Below are 26,390 nucleotides of genomic sequence, written 5' to 3' on the forward strand. Positions count from 1 at the left end.
GTTACTGAAAGTGCATTGGGCCCACTGTGACCATTTCACAGGAAACCAGGGAGAATGCACCTTGGAGTCCACAAAGTACACACAGGGGTGCATTCTCCAAAAAAAACTGTGTGCATACTACATCTTTCTGGAGTTGCAGGAGAAATGGAAAAAGAAAATGAAGAGTTGCTGCAGATAGGGCTTATTCAGAAGCGCCATCATGCCTGAGCATCACAAGTCATTCTGGTCCTCAAACGACATCAGACAACCAGGTTTTGCATAGACTACAGAAAGGTGGATGCCATTACTACTATTGATGCCTACCAAATCATCAGTGTTGACAAGCTCTTAGATAGCCTGCCTACCATTTACCAAACCTGGTAATGAGCAGAGTGCACTGGAACATTTCCCTAGCACCTATGGCTCAGTCAAAATCAGCCTTTAGCACCCCATTAAGATTATTTAAGTACAGTAATGCCATATGAGATGAAACCCTCACCAGCTACCTTTCAAAGGTGACCTACTAGAAAGACAGGGAGCATTTTCAGACAGTTACCTAGATGACATTGCAATATGCAGCTCCTCTTGGAAAGAACACCTTGCACATCTGTCACAGGTCCTGGACAAATTACCAGCTGTTAGTCTGATAATCAAATAAGTAAGTGTCAGATTGGCATGAAAGAAGTTGAGTACTTGGAACACCTGGTAGGAGAAAGTACCCTGAGACACGAAAAGTCAAATCCATTATGTCCTGGTCTACAAAGAAGCAGGTCATGTCTTTCTTGGGGACAGCTGGATACTCTATGAGATTTGTTGAAACTATAATGCCTTGACCAAACTCTCGACTGAACTAACCCAAACAAAACTGTCTAAGTTGGTGTCTTGGATATTACAGTGAGAAAAGGTCTTCAAGGACTTGAAGGAGGCACTGACCAGTGGTCCTGTATTACAAGCACCTGATTTCAAATATCGGTTTCTGGTGCAAGTCAATGCATTTGCCTATGGTTTATGTGCAGTTCTGAGCCAGGATCAATCAGGAGGGAAACATCCCATCCTCTACCTAAGTAGGAGATTACTCCCCAGGAGTGCCTTGCGGTCCTGTGGGCAGTGCAGAAGCTACCTTTATGGGTGCAGCTTCACAGCAATCACCAAACACAATCTACTCAGCTGGTAAACTGCATTGCCAGGGAAAACAGCAAGCTACTTCATTGCAGCTTGACTCTCCAGCAATACAATTTTTCCATCCAGCATAAAAAAGGAAGTAACCTTGACAATTCATACAGGCAAGCAGAACTAGTAGAATTTGGTCGTGTTGGTTTGTAATTCCTTCTGTGCAACCTCCTATAAGAGGGAAGGGTGATGTTAGTGAAGACTAATGAAACCCAAACTGAGTGGAGAGAATAGGAGAGTAATTCTGAACCCTATGCCACCCTAATTTCCCCTAATAACTGGGCATTAAAAACAAAAATGGTAAAATGTAACTGTTTGTCCTAGGCAGCTAGGGAAGGTGACACACTGAACATAACACAGTCCAACTAAGAAAGTATAAAAATGTTTCAAACCCCCACTAGCCAAAAAGCTTCTAATGAGGCCCTAAACAGTCTAGAGAGCTATACACATCTGCGAGTCTGGTTTTTAACTGAAAACTGAACTTCCATACATGTCAACATTAAACATATGCCATAATTCCTGCTTTATCAGAGTTACCTTCAAAAAAAGTGGTTACACTAATCAGTTAGTCACCAAGCACACCTAATTTACAAGGTCTAGAAGGCTATTAAGACATCTTGGACTTGCTAAGAAGAAATATACATAAGATCTGTATCATATTTGGTATCTAACGTATTATAATTTCATTCTGCTCAAAAATATGCTGACTGTTGGATTGTGAAACCTTCTCAGATAGAAATATAGATGTATTTAGGATAGTGGGCATTAAAGAGTGTCTGCTGAACATACTGTAATACAATACTCTACAAAACACCATTGTCACACCGCTCAAATCTTTTGATTGGGTACAGTTAGTTCTGTTACACCCTCATGAGGGTCAAGAAAAGTTGGAGCTTCTTTTTATTATTGAAAGTGCAAAGGTTCCTGAGAGTCTTACGAAGAAGGCGAGTGACTCAACCTGGCTAACCAGTGGAGATAAGCCAACGGTTTAGACTGATCCTTGGCTGTTCATTTAGAACTTATTTCTAAATGCTTAGCATACACATATTGCAAAGAATCATATTGATAACAGGGAGTACACTGCAAATATTTAGCATTAATTCAATTAAATGCATGTGTTTACCAAACATATATAAAGTGGAATGCATACTTTTATTATAACTTCTGTTTTTTTATTAAAATATAGGCTTCAAAAATCAAAAGACAACACAGTAAACACAAGTCCGGTTTTCCCTGCAAAAAAGGTCTCCTGTCACTGTGCTCACATAGGAGTTTTCTTTCTCCCTCTACATCTATATATGTCTCAGTGTCAATAATAAATGTACAACAGATTGTGAATCAAATCACCATGAAGAATGGTCCTTGAGCATATACTGTATCTTATAGCTTATATTTAATGAAGTTTTCTTTTAAAATTAATATACTTGAAATCAAGAATTTAAAGAGCTAGGGATAGCCTTGTGTGAAATGAGAAAGAAAGTGGTATGAGACCGAGGGAGAGATAAACAGAAAAAGTAAGTGAATGTGGAAGGCAGGGAAAGTAAGATAACAATGGACAAGAGCACAGAGAGAAATAGCGGACGCCAGCACAGAGAAAGATTTGAAGTAAAAGAGGGAGAGTGAAAGAGGGAAAAAAAGAAATAAGGGAAAAAAGGAAGGAGAGAAGGAAGGAAGGAGAGAAGGAAGGAAGGAGGGAGGGAAGGAAGGAAGGAAGGGAGGAAGGAAGGAAGGAAGGAAGGAAGGAAGGAAGGAAGGAAGGAAGGAAAATAAAAGGGAATGGGAGGAAAGAGAAAGGAACTGACAAGAGATGCTAGGTGAAGGAAAGAAAGAAAAAAGAAAAATCCAATGGCATTTGTCATTTTATTTCTGCTGCTGAGAAGTGTTAAATACGTTTGTAAAGCTCCAGAAGCTGCCTATGATCGATTATGAATCTGTCCATAAGGGAGGAAAGAAGAGAAAGGAAGGGAAGTCAGATAGGAAAGATAGAAACAAAAGGAGGAAAAAACAGAAAGGAATGAAAGGAAGAAAAGACAGGATGGAATGAAAGGAAGCAAATGAAGGAGAGAATGACAGAGAACAAAATGAAAAAATATAATTAATAACATCTGTCATTTTTTTCCTGCTCTTGTGGGTTGTGAAGACATCTGTAATGCCCCCAGGAGCTGCCTATGATTGATGATGCTTCTGCCAATAAAATGAATAGCAGATGGATTCTGGTGCGAGGCAGCAGTTTTTCCTTCTGTATTAGATGTGTTAGTTCAGTATGTACACTGACCTTACACGCTTGCACACAGTGGCATTTTTTAAAAAAGAAAGCCTCTTCTCTTTTTCTTGCCAGACTGGAGTCCTTTGTCACTGTTCTTGCATATAATGTATTGTATTCTTTGACTATGCTGTATGACTATTTTCTTCGGCTCCATTACTGTACACATCTAGGTCCTCATGGTGTGTTATGTGTAACTCCCAGGAGAAGAAGTTTTCTTTGTGAGTCTTTCTCTTTCCTCTTGTATAAAGCAGCTCCATGTCACTGTTGTCCAATAGGCGAATCAGGTCACCATCTGCATCTTTTATATTCAGGGCCACGTCAGTCCCAGGGAACTGAGTTCTGATAGAAAGCAGAATTACAAATATGATTACACAGACAAAAAAGTCTTATGACACTGCTCCAGTTTTTTTAAAAATTTTTTTTACTTTTACAGCCAAAAGTGATGTGCAAACAGGCAGGGCACAAGGGGCCACAAAGGATCAAACCAAGCCTCAAGTATGCTCAGACATCCTTGTCCTAGTAAAGAGTCATTTGTTGTTGCGGTACCTATCTGCTTGGCTATAATATTATAGCCTATGGTGTTGGTATGCATGCTAACAATGTGTTCATATGACATTACATTTTATAAACACTATGCATGTTTCCGCTACATTTGTAATATGTCTTTCACTGTTAGTTTTATGATTGTTATTATTATTAGTATCATTTTTATTTTGATTTAAGCAGACCTTGCAATACAATACAAGGTCCACATATGCTGTGCACCCCCTTCCTCCTTTAAAAATCACCTTATGTCCTAAGTGCAAAATGTACCCGTAAAAAAATAATTTAGATTTATATTTACCTTACCTCCACATTCTGCATTGTTTGGTGTCTTCTTGCAAGATTACAGCTGCGCTGTATTCCCCAGAATCTCACTGGAAGGAATGTGACGTTACCATCGCCTAAGCGCCACGGATGGAAGATGGGGGTAAGTATAACTCTAACTTTGTATCTAGTAACATTGAGTGATTTTTAAAGGGAAAGCGGGCTTGGACAGTATATGTAGCCCTTATATTTTAGTGCAAGGTCCCATTCGTTAGTTTATTAGCCAGAAAAGCACTATACATTTTGTTTATTAATTGTTTTATATATCTACTGTATAAAGGGTTTGGTCAATCTAAGGGGCATTAATTAATCAGTAAGTGTGGTTTTGATCAAACATTCACCGCAGGTGATCTCCCTGGTGATTTTTTTTTTTATGATACAGTAAATGATTCACCAAAAATGGATGTGTAATGAATGCCACATTCAATGCTTTAGAATTATGCTATTAGATCTTTTGCAGATCGCACTGGCACTTGTTGCACTTTTTATTGAAGGATCTATATTTTACTGTGGCATCTTTGGCCTGACACCTACCTTCTTCATATGTCATCAAGTCACAATTTTGCCAATCACTGACTAGAACCATTCCAGCATAACCACCCACACACATGACGTTACCCTTGTCCTTCAAGCACTGTTATAAATGCTAGTCCACATATTAGAGTATATCTGTTAGGACAGCTATATAAACAGTGGACAACACATCTGTTGAACTGTTTCAGCTACTAAACCTTTGTCATTACAGTGACTTGAAAAAGTATTTATGCCATTTGTATTCAGCCCCCTTTACTCTGATACCCCCTACTAAAATCTAGAGGAACCAACTATCTTCAGAAGTCACCTACTTGGTAAATAGAGTCCACCTGTGTGTAATTTAATCTCAGTATATACAGCTGTTCTGTGAAGCCCTCAGAGGTTTGTTAGAGAACATTAGTGAACAAACAGCATCATGAAGGCCAAGGAAAACATCAGACAGCTCAGGGTTAAAGATGTGGAGAAGTTTAAAGAAGGGTTTGGTTATAAAAAAATACCAAAATTTGAACATCTCACAGAGCACTGTTCAATTCATCATCCGAAAATGGAAAGAGTATGGCACAACTGCAACCCTCCCAAGATATGGCTGTTCTCCTAAACTGACAGGCCAGGCAAGGAGAGCATTAATCAGAGAAGCAGTCAAGAGGTCCATAGTAACTCTGAAGGAGCTGCAGAGATCCACAGCTCAGGCAGCAGAATCTGTGCACAGGACAACTATTAGTCGTGCAGTCCACAAATCTGGCCTTTATGGAAGAGTGGCAAGAAGAAAGCCATTGTTGAAAGAAAGCCATCAGAAGTCCTGTTTGCAGTTTGCGAGAAGCCATGTGGGAGACACAGCAAACATGTGAAAGAAGGTGATCTGGTCAGATGAGACCAAAATTGAACGTTTTGGTCTAAAAACAAAAAGCTATGTGTGGTGAAAAACTAACACTGCACATCACCCTGAACACACCATCCCCACCGTGAAACATGGTGGTGGCAGCATCATGTTGTGGGGATGCTTTTCTTGGGTAATCTTAGAAGAAAACCTGGTAGAGTCTGCAAAAGACTTGAGACTGGGTGGAGGCTCACCTTCCAACAGGACAATGACCCTAAACATATAGCCAGAGCTACAATGGAAAGGTTTAGGTCAAAGCATATTCATGTGTTAGAATGGCCCAGTCAAGGTCCCGACCTAAATCCAATTGAGAATCTGTGACAAGACTTGAAAATTGCTGTTCACAGATGCTCTCCATCCAATCTGACAGAGCTTGAGCTATTTTTGCTAAGAAGAATGGGCAGCCCAAATATGGCTATATAGTCAAATGAAGGTGACATCACTTGTTGGAGACTGAAGATCTGCATCTTCCTTTGTCAATACCCCAAATCCATAAATCTGAATGTATACTCCTTATGTCACCTGCTACACGCACAGGTGTCAAACTGGCGGCCCTCCAGCTGTTGCTAAACTAGAAGTCCTATGAGGCATTGCAAGATTGACAGTTACAAGCATGACTCCCAAAAGCAAATCTCGATGGGACTTGTAGTTTTGCAACAGCTGGAGGGCCACCAGTTTGACACCCCTGTGCTACAGGGAGCTAATAGGGGTGCAAGTAATCAACTAATCAGACTGGTCAAAAACTTCCACTGGTTGAGGAGCAGAAAAATATATGAGCCTTTAACAGGGCACAATGATCCTGGTGTTGGCTGTCGTTTTTCTAGGCATCACTAGACATCACTGTTCACCCTTATTTTTCCTTTGTTCATTTATGTGGGTTCCTTTTATGGGTAGTCCCTCTCAGCAGTTTCTAGGTAGCCATTATTTCTATCAATTGTGCTCCCTGTGAGGAGCTGGGGGGAGGAATCAGGAAGGCCTGCATGAGAAGAGAGCAGGGAGCACATTTTAGCCCATATGGTTGTATTTTCTAGGGAGTAAAGTGAGAACTTTTCTCTTTCGGTGGGCAGGACCAGGACTATATAGAGAACCCCTGTGGGCTTCTGCCCTGTTTGGGGGGGGGGGGAGGGATGGAGCAATTTCCCTGGTTATTGGTCAGGCTGGACTAAGTCGTGATTGATAGAACTAATGTATAAAGGGACACGTGTGTTTTTCCCTTTCAGGGACCACCAAGAGAAACAACTATAGTTAGTATACAGCAGTTTAGTTATGCACAGCATCATAAGCACCACAGTAGCCCTCCAGAAACACAACGATGATGTAACACACCTCAGATTCAAATGTTCTTGCCTTAGGGTTTACTGTGTTTTTGAGACAATGGCCAAGTGCCATTTACTCTGCAAACCATTAAATGGAGGAGGTGATGTCACTACTCCCTCTAGGCTTCAACATCATTCAAAAACAGGCTGCAACAGAGGAAATACAGCAGGAGGATCTCTGGAAAAGGAAGCATCAGTGAATCGCTTTAGCCAGACACTGTCCCTTTGTGGGATATTACCTCTGTAAGGCTAATTTCACACTGATCCATAACAAAAACACGGTAAAAATGCATGTGTTTTTGCCGTGTTTTACCACGTTTTAGGTGCGGTTTTTACAGGACATGTGACTCAAAAACCACCTGCGATTTTTGCCACATTTTCTATGCATTTCAATGGGGTGATGTTTTTTTGATGCATTTTTTTCTGCACCAAACCTGCATCAAAAATGCAGCAAGAGATATTTTACTAAACCCAGCGGACCTGCAACAGATCAGTGTGAAGAGTTCCACAGGATTACAAGGTCACGCATTTTTGTAAACAATATATATCCTGTAGAGAACATTTTTCCCTGATTCCTGTCACATGGGCAGGAAGTCAGAAGAGAACTCCCCAATGGTGGCACAGACAGCGGTTTTCACTTTTTTCCAACTTTGCCAGAAAAGCCCTTGTTTTACTGTCTGTGCCCCCTTTATTGAGATATACCCCTTTCCCCTGATCTTTCTGACAGCTGTTAAAAGACAAAAAGTGAGATGAAATCTCCAACATAGGAACACCGACAGCCATGAAACATTGTTAGAAGTTTTAATTGTTTTGCAATCTATCCAAAACCAAGAAAAAAAAATAGCTAGAGCTATATGATGTATGGAATGCGCTTTGGCAAAATAAAGGGTTACTGCATGTGGGAATATAGAAATCTGTCTTACAAAACATAAAATGTTTACTTTCCCTCTAAGGCAATTTGGACATACATTTTTCTTTTTTAGATGGCAGGTCCTCTTTAGTGGCACTGCTGATGATTTATTCCGCATTTCTGAAAATTTCAAGCCAAATTTTATTAAATATAGTTGGTATTGATTCTCTTCTTTGCTAAAAATACCAATGCAGCAAACCTCTGCCTTCTGCAGGAAGACCTGCTTTTAAAGCAGTGACCTTTTTCAGCTATGGGAAATGCCCCTTTCCAGTAATAATTTCTGCACTGAACCAAACTACCAATTAAAACCCACAGCCAATCTGACGGCAGCCATCACAATCAATGTAAAGGTCTCATTACTCTGGATTTATTAAACAACTCTTCTGAATAACCTAAGGTTGGATTTTACCTTATTAGCTCCAGTAGCTCATTGTAAGTGGGAAGCTTCTTCACATCTTCTTCTAAGGAGATATCTCTATGAAAGAAAGAAATGCATAAGTAATGTCTTTAGCATTACTAAGATGTGGAAGGTCACCAGAGCATCACCCCTTACTATAGTTACCTGATGTGACACCTGTCATAATCGTGAAAATAGCAACGCAGCCAGCTCACTGGAAACTTCTCTTCTGGTAGGTCTTTGATGATTCTCACAAAGGATTGTGGGAAAATACCTACTCGATCAGCCACTGTTCCCTGGAAACCAGAAGAAAGTTATGTGAGGGAAGTATACGAAAGCATGCCATTATCCTCTGATATATAATTATTATTTTACTAAGTTCTGTCCAACAGTTATGATTAGCCTTACATGGGCAGGAAATTCCCAGAAAAAGATGACAGTCAGATATCTGCCCCTTGTCTGTAGTGCCAGGACCACCACTTTTTCTTACCCAGTGGGTGTATCAGAGACTTTGCAACAAGTCCAACAACCAAAATCTAGGAATCAGAATAGCCTGTCATTTTACTGTAGGGTAGTGCTACAGTATACATTAGATTAGCCATTGGATCAGCTTTGATTGCCAGACTAGCAGCAACGTTAGTTGCTGCTACATATGGAAAGAGTGGGTCAGGGGTCCCTGATGAAGTCCCCTGGCTGTGACATAATGCATAGGGAGTGACCTGAGGCAGACATCGGATTGGAAGTGCCACATGTGGAAGTGCATTCCGGTCTCCCTGATCGTTTTACTGTATTTTTACAAGTTTTATTGATGTAAGTTCATTACTTTTTAATACACTTGATATCATCTTCATACTACACTTTTGGAGGCCTTTCTCTTTCCCCTCATTTGGGCGAGATGAATAGGGCTATATGAATGCAAGAGATCCTTAAAGGGACCCCAACCTGTCTATAGCTGAAGCAATGGGAACACATGGGGAGGACCCCTTGTGGGCAACAAGTGTTGGAGGAGTTATCCAGGGGAGGAATCTTGATGTACCAACATTGATAGGTCTATGTACATCTCCATGGAGTTGAGAGTTCTGTGAGCACTAAGGTGTTGGAGGTGGCAAAAACGGGACACACTCTGATATATATTTGAGCACTATTACGCATGGTATTAGTTTTCAGAATCACAAAAGAAGAGTTATATCACTAATGAATGGCTACATACTGAAATATTTTATTACTTTTTTTTTGTTTAAGTTATGATTTAGTTCCATGTGGAATAATAGCCTTAGGTATACTCACGAGAGAGGTGGGATTTATGATTTATGTTTTAATTTATGATATTTGGTATTTTATCCTTGTGCAAATTTGCATTTACTTGGATTCATTTGACTGGTATTTATTTGTGGACACAATAATTTTATTAAGGTATTGATCCACTGGATATTGTTACCCACTAGTATAGAACATAATTCACTTATTCATTGTACTTACAGCAGCGCAGCATCATAAAATTATATACTGCTTTATTCTTCTATGGGAACACAAGCACATGCTAGCAGCAGCTGTGAACGCTTTATTATACTCATTTGTATATTCACTTACTTCTATTACACACTTGTAGGACAAGAGGTACACTTTATTATACATATGGAAAGAACTAACAACCATTCATTCAGGGCACTAGGTCACATGAAACCAGTGCTGGTCTTGCAGGAGATTCAGTATAGTGAAGAATTTTGTTTAAAACCATATTCATAACTGCTGATAGAGGGATGAACTAATCTCATGAGGTGCTGCCTCATATTTAGCAATGGGGTGTCTACTGAGACATTGTGGATGTGCATGGTTGAAGAAGGGATTGCCCAAAAGTTTAATTGTTTTGGCTCAGAGTAATTAGACCCACCTATGTATAGTTAACCTCAACCAAAACTAGATATTAATTTAAGACTACAAGTATCAGTCACAGATTGGATGTATGTCCAAATATATAACCAGTAGACAGGTGGCAGTATTATATTGACACGTGGGTTAGACTTACTAAAACTGATGCACTCAGAATCTGGTGCAGCTGTGCATGGTAGCCAGTCAGCTTCTAATTTCAGCTTGTTCAATTAAGCTTTGATAATAAAACCTGGAAGCCAGTTACTATGCAAAGCTGCACCAGATTTTGCACACTCCAGTTTTAGTAAATCCCACCCAGGATGAAAGGGCAGTGCTCTCGTTTAACATTTTTATTAATTATTATCTCTATAAAATATTTATTTTTCAAATATATGACATGACTTTTGGTTTGTAGAGGATGTTATGCTTTATATTACAGTGGAGTTCCACTCACATTGTAAAGAAATAAAAGTCATCAAGTACAAAAACTGTTTAAAAAACAGCCACTTGCCTGTCCCACGATCCCACGGTATCCTCCCCGCGGCCTGTTTCACCAGCCGCCCTGTGTTCCAGACGCCGGCATCTTCAGTGTGGGTACCCGGCTGTGACAGCTTGCTGCATCACAGCAGGGTGCCCACTGCGCATGCATGAGCAGCACTGCGCTTCCTGAATGGCCCCATAGTCTTCTGGGACCTGTCACGTGTCCCAGAAGACTACAGGGAGGGAGGGTAGGAGGACAACGTCCGCTTCTGTTTGCCTAAATGATATCAGCGGAATTGGGAGCAGGTACCTCTCAATTTCGGGTACCCGCTCCCCAAAGGTGACAATCCTTCATGGGGGGCATGGTACCAGTCTTTAAAGTGGAACTTCCCCTTTTTGGTGGAACTCCGCTTTAAGAAAGTCCAGAATGTGAAACTGCATAAAGTATGAGTGCTGATTCACACATGTGAGGTGAAGCTCAGGTTTCATAGCTAATTGATACAGTAGTTGTTCCTGAACCAGACCGCACTGCTCAGAAATCATACAGCACTCTTTTTCAATCCGCATTGAATCTGCACTGCCGGTGCACTGGACATACACTAAATTGCCAAAAGTATTGGGATGCCTGCCTTTACATGCACATGAACTTTAATGACATCCCAGTCTTAGTCCGTAGGGTTCAATATTGAGTTGACTACTATGGGGACTCACAAATTTTAGAGTTAGGACCACAGATGATCAGGGTGCCGTGTCGTGGCTCTGTGGCTTACGTATGTATTTGCAAATGTGTGCTAACTAAACCCCTGTTATAAACGCATACTGTTAGACAGGTTAATTCGGTTGTTAGCAAGCTGGCTGGCAAGTTGTCCAAGAACATTGTTCTCTCCCCCTTTTTTTCACTATGTGATGCCTGTTTATGTGTCCTTGCTTCATAAGCCAGTTATAGACTTGGGCGGGTGGCCACTTTTATGCATGTTTGAGTTTTTTGGTACGTGGGTGCACTAGGGCCCTGGTTGCCATTGTGCTACATGCTGGGGTCCAGTGCACTCCTTTGCCTTTAAGAGGGGTGGCTCCCTCAGGTCCACCTGCCCTTGATCTATCCATTAAATGCATGTGCCTCTACTATGGGGACTCACAAATTTTAGAGTTAGGACCACAGATGATCAGGGTGCCGTGTCGTGGCTCTGTGGCTTACGTATGTATTTGCAAATGTGTGCTAACTAAATCCCTGTTATAAACGCATACTGTTAGACAGGTTAATTCGGTTGTTAGCAAGCTGGCTGGCAAGTTGTCCAAGAACATTGTTCTCTCCCCCTTTTTTTCACTATGTGATGCCTGTTTATGTGTCCTTGCTTCATAAGCCAGTTATAGACTTGGGCGGGTGGCCACTTTTATGCATGTTTGAGTTTTTTGGTACGTGGGTGCACTAGGGCCCTGGTTGCCATTGTGCTACATGCTGGGGTCCAGTGCACTCCTTTGCCTTTAAGAGGGGTGGCTCCCTCAGGTCCACCTGCCCTTGATCTATCCATTAAATGCATGTGCCTCTACTATGGGGACTCACAAATTTTAGAGTTAGGACCACAGATGATCAGGGTGCTGTGTCGTGGCTCTGTGGCTTACGTATGTATTTGCAAATGTGTGCTAACTAAACCCCTGTTATAAACGCATACTGTTAGACAGGTTAATTCGGTTGTTAGCAAGCTGGCTGGCAAGTTGTCCAAGAACATTGTTCTCTCCCCCTTTTTTTCACTATGTGATGCCTGTTTATGTGTCCTTGCTTCATAAGCCAGTTATAGACTTGGGCGGGTGGCCACTTTTATGCATGTTTGAGTTTTTTGGTACGTGGGTGCACTAGGGCCCTGGTTGCCATTGTGCTACATGCTGGGGTCCAGTGCACTCCTTTGCCTTTAAGAGGGGTGGCTCCCTCAGGTCCACCTGCCCTTGATCTATCCATTAAATGCATGTGCCTCTACTATGGGGACTCACAAATTTTAGAGTTAGGACCACAGATGATCAGGGTGCCGTGTCGTGGCTCTGTGGCTTACGTATGTATTTGCAAATGTGTGCTAACTAAACCCCTGTTATAAACGCATACTGTTAGACAGGTTAATTCGGTTGTTAGCAAGCTGGCTGGCAAGTTGTCCAAGAACATTGTTCTCTCCCCCTTTTTTTCAATATTGAGTTGGCCCACCCTTTGCTGCTATAACAGCTTTAATTCTTCTGGTAAGGCTGTCCACAAGACAGTTGGTGACTTCTGCGCACTGTGTGCTTCAGCATACGCTCACCCTGCTCTGTCATTTTATGTGGCCTACCACTTTGTGGCTGAGTTGCTGTTGTTCCCAGTTGCGTCCACATTGGTATAATACCACTAACAGTTGACTGTGGAATTTTTTAGTAGCAAGAAAATTTCACGGATGGACTTCTTGCACAGGTAGCAACAAATCAAGGTGGCACGCTTGAATTCACTGAGGTCCTGAGAGCGACCCATTCTTTCACAAATGTTTGTAGAAGCAGTCTGCATGCCTAGGTGCTTGATTTTATACACCTGTGGCCATGGAGGTGATTGGAATACCTGAATCCAAAGATTTGGGGGGTTGTCCCAATACGTTTGGTAATATAGTGTATGTGAACAGGCACCATAGGAAGCAATGTTATTTCACATGTCATGCGGATTGGATATGGTTCAAACCGCATCCAATCCGCATATATGTGAACCGCAACTGAAACTGACATAAAGCTCTGCCTGCTTTTGGCATTTACAAAAACAGTAAAATGTATTACAAATGTATTACAAAAATGTTAGAGACTCATTTTAAATAAAGGTTTCCCAAAGGTATCCACAAGTGATGACTGAATGTGCTAAATTTCAATTTAACCAGATTTTTTTAATTAAAAAAAAAATCAAGGGGCAAAAAGAAGAGTCTACCCCACCACTGCAGAACTCACACACAGTTCACTAAATCACCTACTCTAACTTTCTACAATTGAACCAGCTTTTCCTGTCCTCTGAGTATCATTGACTCCAACACACTGACCCTATGGCTGCTCTCAGTCTCCACTCTTGTAATGAGGGGACTGGATTGCAGCTCCCATGTGGGCTGCTGTGAAGCTACTGGCCAGGGTCTAATGTTGCACATGGCAATTGTATGCTGGCACCTAAATTCGACATTTACAAATTCAATCAAAATTTCAAAAAAAGTTTATATTCAATTCCAGAGATGCATGTAGATCTTGGTGTTCAACATGAATTAAACTAAACACTTTATAGGATAAGATCTGGGGATTCTGAGATGGCATTAAGAACATATAAAGGAATCAGTAGGTACCTTGTTATACCTGTTTTTTTTTATATTGAATTTAGAAAACATTGCATGCATGGTAAAGTAACAGATTTACTTATAAGGTCTTTCATATATTCTTTTCCCTGTAGCCATACAGTCCTTGCCTTTTCTCACCTCCAGCCAGTCTTTGTTTACTCGACCCAGAAGATATATGAGTTCTCCGCTCTTAAAGTTCAACTCTTGAGCAGCAGTTCCATTAAAGTCAAATAAAGCCTGCACGCGACAAACAGAGGTATCAGAAAGTCATGTCTTTAAAGATGCACACATAAAGGTATATCTATACATTTAATGGTGTTGGGGAATTCAGAACATGGCTTCATTCGAGTTACAGGCCTGGTGGTGAAGGTTTTATTCCCTTTCAGCTCCTCCAACGATGCAGAGAGTAAATAAACAAGAATTTCTTAGCTAGTATGGCTAAATAAAGAGACTTTGGTGGAACACAATAAATTTCGAACAGCTTTCTGGAAGTAGTTTCTTTAAGAACTACCTGCTCCTAATTCAGGCAAGCATTTGCACCAGTGTCAGTAATATTACTGACACATGCAGCAAATTTGGTACATTGTATAATCGCCACTTTTTTAACCTGTCACTATGGCCGTGACAGATTCTTCAAGAATTGCCACCAGTTCTCAGGTTAAGAATCTGGTGCTAGTTAAGACCATCTCTGGCCTGACATAAGGAGATACTCCAGAATTCAAGGAGCTGTGCCTTTGCTGGCAGCAGTCATGTATGTGCCAGTTTCTTGCATAGTATTGTATCCCCGGCCTCATTCAACTGTAAGCTGAGAGATTCCCCAGGCGAGAGCTGGATGAAAACAAAGGGGCCAGGGATATTGGTGATATCATTACCCAAATATGGCAATGGCCATATTTGAGAAACTACTTGTCACTCGGTGGCTGGAGCCTGATGAGGAACTGAGAGACTAGTTTCCCATCAGGTCTGCTTTACTTTTGATTGACAGCACATGGCAGTGGGCAGATTCGATAGCTACTATTCAACTGAAAAGTGGCTATCAATTCGCCCACTTATGTGCGCTGTCAATCAAAAATAAATCAGACCTGATGTGTAACTAGTCTCTCAGTTCCCCATCAGGCTCTGCCCACCCCTAATACATAACTACTTGACCATGCGCCTGTTAGGGTGATGAGTCAGTGGGGGGGGGGGAGGAAGGGAGTGCACTGAGGAAAGAGTGTCCAGTGTGGACACCACCCTGTGACAGGTACACGAATCAGGCACAATCATCAACACCCAATTTTAATTCCCCTGGCTGTCTTTTGGAGTTTTGGATGTCTAGAGTGTTACATAAGTGGATTTGGCTGGGGGTATGAGGGTTATGTCATATGTTAATCAGATAATTTGCCTAAATGATCAAAATTGTATAAATTTATCCCTGAAAAGTAAATGATCTAGCCTTTTCCTCTTTTTTGTTAAAATGCCAAATAAATATGTTAAATAAACTCAGATTATATATTGGACTGGGTTTCTCAGAACACTAACAAAATCACAGTGTAAGTTTGTGTACCTCTACCTAAGTACTGTAGAAATGTATTTTAATATCCGGCATTGCTCCACAGCATACCTGCAATAGTCACCATAGACTCAAATCTCAATCTGACATTCATCAAAAATTCACTGTTGGTGAATCTTCCATGTGTTTTAAGTAACAGTGATTGATCATCACCACTGAAACGCTTGGTGAAAGTAACATTCAGTGCGTTATAAATACATCCGACAAATAAATCAAACTTTCCTCAACTCCGTATATTTTTTCATTAGGGAATTTTGTTTTGTTTTCATGTAATTACTTGTTGTTAAAGCTTGCTTTTTTATTTCACAATTAAAAAAAATTTCCTTATTTATTACCTATGTTTAAAGAAGATTTACTGTATGCATGCACAAGGCAGTAAAGATTAAAGAAGATGTACTGGGTGTTTCTCAGAATATTTACACACAATGCCGTGAGCAAAAAACATTTACTATTGCCTGCCAAGTTGAATATACAAATTAGCTTGTGACTTTAAATGATGATTGTCAGTATAATGCGAGTAATGGATAGAGAATATATACTGTAGGAGCTTTGACAGACACCTTATAAAGCTTATAAAGTTTAGCTAAAGCAGAACTTCATCCAAAAAGGGAAGTTCCGCTTGATTGCATCCTCTCCCCCTTCACTGCCACATTTGACACTTTTTGGGGGGAACAGGAGTAGGTACAGCACAAAAGGACAATACTTATAATTAAAGGAGAAGTTCACTTTTCATAACATGTTAAACCCATATTCAGGGTGTCACAGGTAACATGTTACGAAAGGACTGGCCCCCATTCCTCCCTGCTCCCCATTGTGACAGCTAGTGGGGGATCTTCTCCTCCCTGTCACAATTTTAAAAAACCATGGCCATGCGGCCACGTCATTCATTTATGATGTTCTGTGAATGAATGAACTACAAGTCCCGACAGCATTTGCAGTTGTTGGCTTGTAGTTCTCAATGAACTACCACAGCACTATGGAGCTATGGATGCAGGTGTGATGATGCTGCTGGGTTTTTGTGCATTTTGGTGTGTCATTTAGACCCGCCAATTTGTTTCAGCCTAGTTTCACACTTTTGCGGTGCGGCATATCGCATGTGATTTGCACAAGAACCGCACCGCATTCCTGTGCAAATCACATGCAAATCACATGCAAATTCTGTGTGGTGCGATTTGAGCTATACATTTTGTACAGCTCAAATCGCACTACATCCACACCAAAAAGGTGCAGGACCCTTTTTTTAGTCCGCACTAGAATCAGATCGCATGGGTATTCACACCCATGCGATCTGATTCTACACATCACACTGCGTTTTGCAAACCGATTTCGGGGTGTTGCTAACTTAACATACACAACCACAGTGGTTCATATGAACAGGGTGCAATTTTAATGCAATGCAGAATTCACACAGAACACAGAAACCGCACCGCATCAGTGTGAACCCAGGCTGAATGGACTGCCCTATGTATGAAAAATCACACCAAAGAAGTACAAGCATCTTTTCCTTAGTTACCATGTATTTTTGCATTATTTTGCATGTGCATCAACAAGGTTCATTGGGCTGCCAATAAGAATTATTGAGACATCTGGGGTCTATTAGACCCCTGATATTTCATCTGCCCTCCATTGAAGCTAATGAAGTGTGGATCGTGCTTTGTTAGATTCTTCCCTGGCCACAGCGACCAGGGAAAGTGACACCTAAAATCTGAAGTGATGTTATACTTGTTGCTCCTGGGTTTTTTGCAACTAGTGGAGATCCACAAGTGGAAGTTCATGGTCTTTCTCCCATCCACCCCTCGTCCATACAGGTTCTGGGCTCTCATGTGGGACAACGGAGACATGAAGCATCGCTGAGGGAAGGGCACAGTTCTGAGGGTCATCATAAAACTAACAGTTAGCTTGTGACACATACATACATTCCTGTGACACATCCCCCCTCGCCACCATGCCACCAATGTATAATAAACTTTAGTGGCAGTAACACATTTTAATTGGCTTTCCTGTACAGCATAAATTACAGATTCCCCCCTCTCCCCCTTTCTCTCCCTCTATTTTCTCTCTCCCCTCTCTCTCTTCTCTCTCTCTCCCCTCTCCCCCCTCTCTCCTCCTCTCTTGCTACCCCCTCACTCTCTCTCTTCTCTCCCCCCTCTCCCTCTCTCCCTCCCCCCTCTCCCTCTCTCCCTCCCCCTTTCTCTCTCTCCCTCTCCTCTCTCTCTCTCTCTCTCTCCCTCTTTTCTCTCTCTCTTCTCCCCCTCTCTCACTCTCTCTCCCCCCCATATCCCCCCTCTCTCTCCCTCCTCCCTCCTCCTCTCGTTCTCCCCCCCCCCCTTTCCCCCCTCTCTTCTCCCCCTCTCTTCTCTCTCTCTCCCCCTCTCTCCCTCCCTCCCTCCCCTCTCTTCTCTCTCTTCCCCCTCCACCCTCCCTCTCTCTCCCGCTCCCCCCCTCTTCACTCTCTTTCCCCCTCTCTCTCTTTCTCTCTCTCCTCTCTTTCTCCCCCTCTCTCTCCCTCTGCCCTCTCTTTCTCCCTCCCTCTGCTCTCTCTCCCTCCCCCCTCTCTCTCTCTCCCTCCTCTCCCACCCCCTCTCTCTCCTATCTCTCCCCCCTCTCTCTCTCTTCCCTCCCCCTCCCTACCTCCTCTCTCATCTCTCTCTCTCTCTTTCTCCCCTCCTTCCCTCCCCCTTTCTCCCCCCCCCTCTCTCTCTCCTCCACCCCCTCTCCCTCTCTCTTCCCTCACTTCTCTCCCCCCTCTCTTTCTCTTCTCTCTCCCTCCCTCTCTCTCCCCTCTCCCTCTCCTCTCCCTCTTTCTCCTCTCTCTCTCCCTCCTCTCTCTCTCTGATTGGTGTCAGTGGGAGGAATAGTGCCCCATCATTAGTGCCAGTGTGGGAGGAATAGTGCCCCATCATTGGTGTCAGTGTGGAAGTAATAGTACCCCATCGTTGGTATCAGTTGGACGAATAGTGCCCCATCATTAGTGCCAGTGCGGGAGGAATAGTGCCCCATCATTGGTGTCAGTGGGAGGAAGTGCCCCATCATTAGTGCCAGTGTGGGAGGAATAGTGCCCCATCATTAGTGTCAGTGTGGAAGGAATAGTACCCCATCATTGGTGTCAGTGGGAGGAATAGTGCCCCATCATTGGTGTCAGTGGAAGGAAAAGCGCCCCATCGTTGTCAGTGGGCGGAGCTCTAATATGAAGAGGTGGAGCCTATACAGGAGAGGGTGGGGTTTACAGATGAAGGGGTGGATCTTAAACACTTAAACAGGAAGGGGTGGGACACATTTAGATGCGGGGGGGTGCCCGATTTTAGTCTTGCCTAGGGCAGCACAAAACCAAAATACACCACTGGCTATGGTCCATAAAGGAGAACAGCTGCCAGTCCAGGCAAAGCTTTTTTAGTTTTGAATACCGTGTGGAAGGGTGAGAACCTACGTAAGTTTTGTTTACCTTGTTATTGAGATTTCCCGTCAATTCCAAGCTCAATGACAACAATCACTGGCAAGGTAAGTAAAAGAAAAGTCCCCTAACTCAGACAGACAGTAACAAACTAGCATTTTCAGAAGAAGGTTAATAATGTCAACTGAGCTGTATCTTTCACTGCTACAGAATTCCTTGAAGCACTGATGGGTTCAAGTGGCACCTCTGCTTCTTATATTACAGCCACCATTATTGTTCTATGTTAGCAATTTTGTCTTCATTTTGTATACAATAAAGTTATTATAAAACCAAACAAGAAAAGGATTCTGCATTCCCAAAGCAGCCAGAGCTATGATTGGATGCAGTTGGCAGCAGAGACATTTATACACCAAAATTTATAAATCAGCCAATACAATCTGACCTCTGCTCTTGGTCGCTCCATTTCTGAAATGTGTTGGGAATTTTTCTTACTGTTGAGAAACAAAATACACACTCTCAGATGATGCACATTCCTAGCTGATTTTGTTCAGTATATATTGAACCTAAAGCACAACAATACATTTGCCAATTTTTTATACTCCATGCTTTGTGTACATGAGAGAGGATGAGAAACAGAGGTTGATAATCCTGCGGATCCTAACTACAAAATGTTTTTCTCTTGCCTTGCAGTTGTTAGCAATTGTAGTGCCCATACACCGATCTTCACACCTGCATATTGGTTATTACATAATTACATAGTTAGTCTGGCTGAAAAAAGACAAAAGTCCATCCAGTTCAACCATTAAGAAAAAAAAAAAAGTTCTAATCCTGCACCCACAGTTGATCCAGAGGAAGGCAAAAAACCCAGCAAAGCATGATCCAATTTGCTCCTGCAGGGGAAAAAATTCCTTCCTGATCCCCCGCGAGGCAATCGGATATTTGCTGGATCAACTTTACTTATAAATGTTAGCAACCAGTTATATTCTGTGTATCCAAGAAAGAATCCAGGCCTTTTTTAAAGCAATCCACTGAGCTGGCCAGAACCAACTCTTGAGGGAGTCTATTCCACATTTTCACAGTTCTTACTCTGAAAAAACCTTTCCGTATTTGGAGATTAAATTTCTTTTCCTCCAGACATAAAGAGTGCCCCCTTAAACGGCATTAGTGGCTGTCTATGGACTTCTGTTTATCTCTATGGTAAATGGAGGTTACTGCAGGACATACATTAACCACTTCAATACCGGACACTTTCACCCCTTTCCTGCCCAGGCCAGTTTTCATCTTTCAGCGCTGTCACACTTTGAATGACAATTGCATGGTCATGCGACACTATACCATATGATTTTTTCAGCATTTTTTCACACAAATTGAGCTTCCTTTTAGTGGTATTGAATCACCACTGAGTTAATAATTCTTTGCTAAATAAATTAAAAAAGACTAAGCATTTTGAAAAAAAAAGCATTTTCTTTATTTCTGTTATAAAATTTTTCTGATAAATAATGTTTCTTCATACATTTAGGCCAGATGTATTCTGCTACATTTCCTTAGTGAAAATAACCCAAAGTGTATATTATTAAGTCTAAAGAAAAGTTATAGTTACTGTATATCTGAAAATCTGTCAATCCTGATGTACTGACAGCCTCATGTCTTTAGGTCTGAAAAAGCCAGGAGAGTACAAACATCCCCCAAAGGAGGTATTTAGTAAGAGGTATGGTGAGTTTTTTGAAGTTGTAATTTTTTGTTACAATTTTTTGAAAAATTAAGACATTTTTAAAAATTGGGTTTTTTTCCACAATTTTTTTTTTCTGTCTCTAGCGCAGTACAGTGTCATCATATAATTGCTATGTGATAAGAGATAAACACAATAGTACACAATGAATGGCAAGAATGGAAGCTATTCATTATGTACAATTGTCATGTGATCTGCTGTGACTGATCACAGTGATCACATGGTATTAGCAGAGGCCCGGTACACTGATCTGTCATCCACCAGTGGGCTGTGGGACACAGTGGGCTGCAGTGCTGCCCGTGGGGGGAGTGTGAAGCACGATCCTAGAGGATGTCACATGACGTGCATCCAGGACAGCAGTGGTCCTGCCTGGCCCTCATATTACAATAGACTGGGTGGGAATCGGTTACAGACAAAGTTTAGGTATGGATATTTTTGCATAGTTACATTGGTCCAGCTTGGTCCAGTGTTAATAGGGATATCCTGGCCAATCCCTGTGAAAGCTGGAAAATTCTGCAGTAAGCACTGTTACTAAGAAAAAAAATTCAAAAAGCAAACACCAGAAAAAAAGTGGGGGGGAGGGGAAAGAAGGGGAGAGAGGGAAGAGAAAAAAAATTATAAAAATATTATCCACCCCCTGCTCCTCCGTGACTGATGAAAGAGCGGACTCAGCTCGTCCCGCTCATGCTCAGAAACGCTTCACACTTTTATGACGTCAGACGCCACACGGGCCGATCCCAGACATCTTGGAGACTCTGCCAGGCTTCACCATCTATGCTGCATGTGCACAGCACCATCTGCTGGCAGACACTTTGGAGATTCCACCAGGCTTACCATTCATGTTGCACATGCAGAGCACCACCTGCTGGTGGACTCAGTCGATCTCCTCTCTGGATCAGTCACACAACATCTGGCTATAGACATCTCACCCTCTTACCCATGAGCCTGTTTTTATATTCTAAGATGTGAGTTACTACTTATCTTTTTATTAAATACCTTCACAGTACACACATAGAGGTGCTGTGTTTCTTTGTTTCCGTTCTGCAGAGTTATGCTTCGCTCCTTCGCAGCTTGCCCTGAGTACTTACTGGACTACCCTTAACATTGCCTACCCTTAACACTGCCCACATGGAACTCATCAATACATACATGGACTGCCACACCATGCTCCTGTTATCCCTTTTGTATAATTCTCTTGAGGAGGTGAGTGAAGCTGATCCAAAATAGATCAGATTGGAGAGGTGAGATATATACTTTCCTGCTACACTTCTGGTGGAAGAATCTTTCATCAGTAAAAATGGAAGTTTCAGGGTTTGTTCACATCATATCCTTTGAGCTGCACACCGCTACACACCACCAAAAAATTGTTTGGTTCCCTATTGATACCTATTGTGCATAAAAATGCAGCTTAGTCAATATGGTGTGAACAAACCCTGAATCTCTCTTTATAGCACTTAAAAGAAAATATTGAGACACAAATTCTGTGAGCAGCTGGTAAGAGATGAACACTTAGATCTAGTCTTTGCTTTATACATTGAGCATTCAAATGTGACAGGGTGTATCCAAATATGGAAGAAGGGGTAAGAAAGAGGGGTGGCTGCCTTATGCACAGTGGTTTACTGTATGGATGGGAGCACCAATTTATTTATTTTATTTTTTTTTTTTGTGTGTGTTGTTGTTTGTTTTCTCTCACGTGTGAATTGTGCACGTTTAGGAGTTCGCATGTTACACCAGTATCAAGGTTCATGGTTGTATGTAGTTTAAAGAGTAATACACTATCTAAAGTTTTTTGTTTTGGAGGTACACGACGATTTTGAAAGTCTACACTGGAATACGTGCAAGATATTTTGGAATATTTACACAGAGACTTTTGGAATTTCTGTTGGACAATGTCAGTTGTGGGACATTTATTTAAATATTATATTATTTAAAATTGTAATTTATTTCATGTGATTTGGATGATTTAGACATTATTTAAATTTATTGGGGTATTGAGAAAAGGTGATATAGAATTTACATACTTTCAAGAGTGAAAGGTTTACTTTTCTTGTTTGGGATAATTTTGAATTATTTTTAGGAAGTGCACGGATTTATAGATATTGGGAACTGACTAACTGACACTGACATCTCTAGTGACACAAATACAGTAATCAGTGATAATACTGTCACTGTCCTAATTACACTGGCTTAGAAGGGGTTAACATCTAGGGTAATCAAGGGGTTAAATGTGTGCCTAACAAGTGATAATGTGCATAATTTGTACTGCATTTTACTAAATATCTTTGTCTCCTTTTGCAGGGAGAAGAAACAGAGAGATTGTTCCCTCTGTACAGAGCCCTGTGTTGATTGTCAACACAGGGCTCTGGGCTGTGATTGCACACAGCTGATAAGAAGGTCCCAGCCATGAATCATTGACCGTGACCTGCTGACAAACTCCTGCTGTGTACACAGCGTGTGTGAACATGTAAGGATAGAGAAGAGAGGGGCGCTAGACTAAGTGCAGCATTAAAAGGTATCTTTTTATTGCAAGGTGAAACAATGGCAACTCACTAGAAGTGAAATAAGATCAGGCATTTCACCCTGGACCTTGTCCTGCATGGGTCCCGGGAGCCGATGGAAAGGGAGCAAGAGTATGTAATGCAGGAGCTGCAGCGATGAACAGGTATGTTGCTGTGCATGTACGGGGTTGTCCATCTGCAGTACATTGTGGGCGGGCAGTCCGTAAGTGGTTACACTGGCCTTTGGTATTTATGTCCATGGCCAGCCATTCACTGTGCTGCGATGAGAAGCAGAGAATGTCCTCTTTCATTGCAGCTTCATAAACTGCTCCCCAGGGAAGATAAGCCTCCATAATCATTATCGCAGCTTATCTCTGCTTAACCACTTGCCTACCAGGCACTTATACCCCCTTCCTTACCAGGCCAATTTTCAGCTTTCAGCGCTGCCGCACTTTGATTGACAATTGCGCGGTCATGCAACATTGTACAAATATGAAATTTTGATCATTTTTTTCTCACAAATAGAGCTTTCTTTTGGTGGTATTTAATCGCCACTGGGCGCTTTACTTTTTGCGCTATAAATTAAAAAATGTGCAAAAAATTTGAAAAAAAAAAAAAGTTTATTTGTTGCTTTTATAAAATTTTTCAAACAGGTATTTTTTCTCCTTCACTGATTTGCGTTGATGAGGCGGCACTGATGGGCACTGATAGGCGGCACTGATGGGCACTGATAGGCGGCACTGATGGGCACTGATAGGCAGCACTAAAGGGCACTGATAGGCAGTACTAATGAGGTGGCACGGATAGGCGGCACTGATAGACAGCACTAATTAGGGGTCACGGATAGGCGGCACTGATATGCAGCACTGATAGGCGGCACTGATAGGTGACACTGATGATGGGTACTGATAGACGGCACTGACTGGCATCACTTCTGGGCACTGACTGGCGGCACTGACTGGCACAACCCCTGGGCACTGACTGGTGGCACTGACTGGCAGCACTGGTGGGTGGCACTGGTGGGTGGCACTGGTGGACAGCACTGGTGGGTGGGCACAGGTGGGTGGCACTGGTGGGCACAGGTGGGTGGCACTGGTGGGCACAGGTGGGTGGGCACAGGTGGGTGGCACTGCTGGGCACATGTAGGTGGCACTGCTGGGCACAGGTAGGTGGCACTGCAGAGTGGCACAGGTGGGGGCACTGCTGGGCACAGGTGGGGGCACTGCTGGGCACAGGTGGGGGCACTGCTGGGAATGGGTGGGCGGGGCTAGTGGGCGCACAGCTGATCGGAACTTGCGGGGGTCACTGCTGGGCACCGATCATCAGGGCACTGATCATCAGTGCCCTGATGATCGGTGCCGATCCCCGCTCTGACAACTGCCGGTTCTCGGCAGTACTTTCCTCACGATCTGACAGCGTGAGGAAAGTGCAGCCGAGAACCGGCACTTGCATTTTCCTGTGATCAGCGTGTCATTGGACACCGCTGATCACGTGGTAAAAGGCCGGTGGGATCGGCCTTTCACCACATCTCGTGATCAGCTGTGTCCGTAGGACACAGCGATCACGGAGATCGCCGGGTGCGCGCCCCCTGGGGCGCGCAGGAGAGCGCGTTCTGGGAGGACGTCATATGACGTCCACTCAGAACTGGCCGGCCGCGGTGAAGCCGTCATTCGGCTATGCGCGGTCGGCAAGTGGTTAATATACATACACCATAATAGAATAAGATAGGTGAATAGGAATTAAACTTCAGAACAGCTGCCACAGCCACATGGCGTTAGTTAATCTTAGCGATGACTGCATGTTTTAGCATGCATGCTCTAAGGGCCTGTTCAGACCATTGCATTGGCACGTCCATGTGATACAATTCATTGGTAATGGAATTGAGGGTTTAGCTTGTGTGGTTCCCCATCAGGTCTGCTGTGTAGGCTTAGTGAGATCAGAATGTCATTTTAAGGGGTGGGGTTCTATTTATGTTGTATTGGAGGTTCTCTGCTAGGTCTGTCTCTTCTTTTTGGAGACCAGACTTTTTTTTTAAATTAATTTGGTTTTGACTAGATGCAGACTGTATTTTGCATTGATCACATTTGCAGTTACTCATCATGCCCATTTATTGGCTGTTGTCTGATTTGCTCATGATGTATTGATGTAGCAGTGTCCATTACTGAATTACTAGATTATGGATACCAATCATTTTACACAAACACATCATGAACCTATTCACTAAGGCAAATGGCCATATGTGTGAAAAATGCAATAACTAATCAGATTTCAATTCCACAATTCCATCTTCTGAAAACTAAAAGCTGATTGAATGAAAAAGGGGGGCACAAATTAGGACCCACACACATGGGAATGTGGCTGCGGCTCATAAAAAAAAAAAATGTGGATTGACATTTTATGTTACTGCCCCTTTAAGACTAAGTTGGGCTATTATATGAACTTGCAGTGGGAAAAACTTGCTTTTCCAAAAGATTCTACAGCACGTGCAAGCACTATATAAGGACCCTATCTTTAGCCTCTCATCGCAGTTGATCGGGATTGACTCGACAAGCTCCCCTCCCTTCCACTCTGGTTGCTGACACTTTATGTGGTTTTGTCACCCTTGTATCAAGGGGGGCATTGTTTTTTTTTTAAGATATGTTTATTGAGTTTTAACACAAGACATACAAGAAATAAAAAAAAAAACCAAGACAAAGGTCCAACAATTAAAGTAGTGAACAGTCAAAACATCTCACATTGCCTTACATGTCCAATATGTCAAAGTGTACAACAAACAAAATAATTGTATTCCAATTGAAAAAAAAAGGGGGGCTATACATAACTAAGCTTAACTAGAAAGAACTCACTCAAGATAATGGATCTATAGAGGACAAAGTAAGGGGATTGGAAAGCCATCTGTCCCATATTTTATGGAATACTTTGGATGTTTTCCTGAGCTCAAAAGTAAGTTATACAGGGGAAGGGAATCATTAACAAGAAGCCACTGTGGGTCGACTGGAACCCTTCCAGGACAACAGAATCATTTTTTTAGCATAGAAATACAATAACCGTAACAATCTTTTAATACATTGTGAGAGTACTAGATCCCCAAAAATGCCTAAGAGACAATTATTGGGAAATTAGATAGGCCCATTGTGGAGGTTATAAAGGAGACAGAATTCCCAGACTGTCGGACAGAACCAGAAACAATGCAGGAAGTCAGCCCTTTGTCCACAGCCGTTGAAACAATCTGCTGTTG

At 42.2% G+C, this 26,390-nt stretch overlaps 1 protein-coding gene across 1 annotated transcript in view; it reads right to left on the reverse strand.

The window, feature by feature from the left end:
• Positions 1-2,282: 2,282 nt before the first annotated feature.
• NCF4 (neutrophil cytosolic factor 4) overlaps positions 2,283-26,390 on the reverse strand; it is a 43,648-nt gene continuing 19,540 nt past the window's right edge. Inside the window, exons 7-11 of the mRNA XM_089681949.1 lie at positions 19,368-19,416; positions 14,121-14,219; positions 8,482-8,612; positions 8,329-8,394; positions 2,283-3,754 (exon numbers count right to left, since the gene is read on the reverse strand). Of these exons, the coding sequence (XP_089538075.1) occupies positions 3,538-3,754; positions 8,329-8,394; positions 8,482-8,612; positions 14,121-14,219; positions 19,368-19,416 (562 nt within the window). The 3' untranslated portion in view covers positions 2,283-3,537. The remainder of the gene's footprint in view (positions 3,755-8,328; positions 8,395-8,481; positions 8,613-14,120; positions 14,220-19,367; positions 19,417-26,390) is intronic.

Source organism: Staurois parvus, unplaced genomic scaffold, assembly GCF_062004578.1.
Source record: "Staurois parvus isolate SC_StPar_1 unplaced genomic scaffold, SC_StPar_1.0 ptg000282l, whole genome shotgun sequence".
Lineage (NCBI taxonomy): Eukaryota > Metazoa > Chordata > Amphibia > Anura > Ranidae > Staurois > Staurois parvus.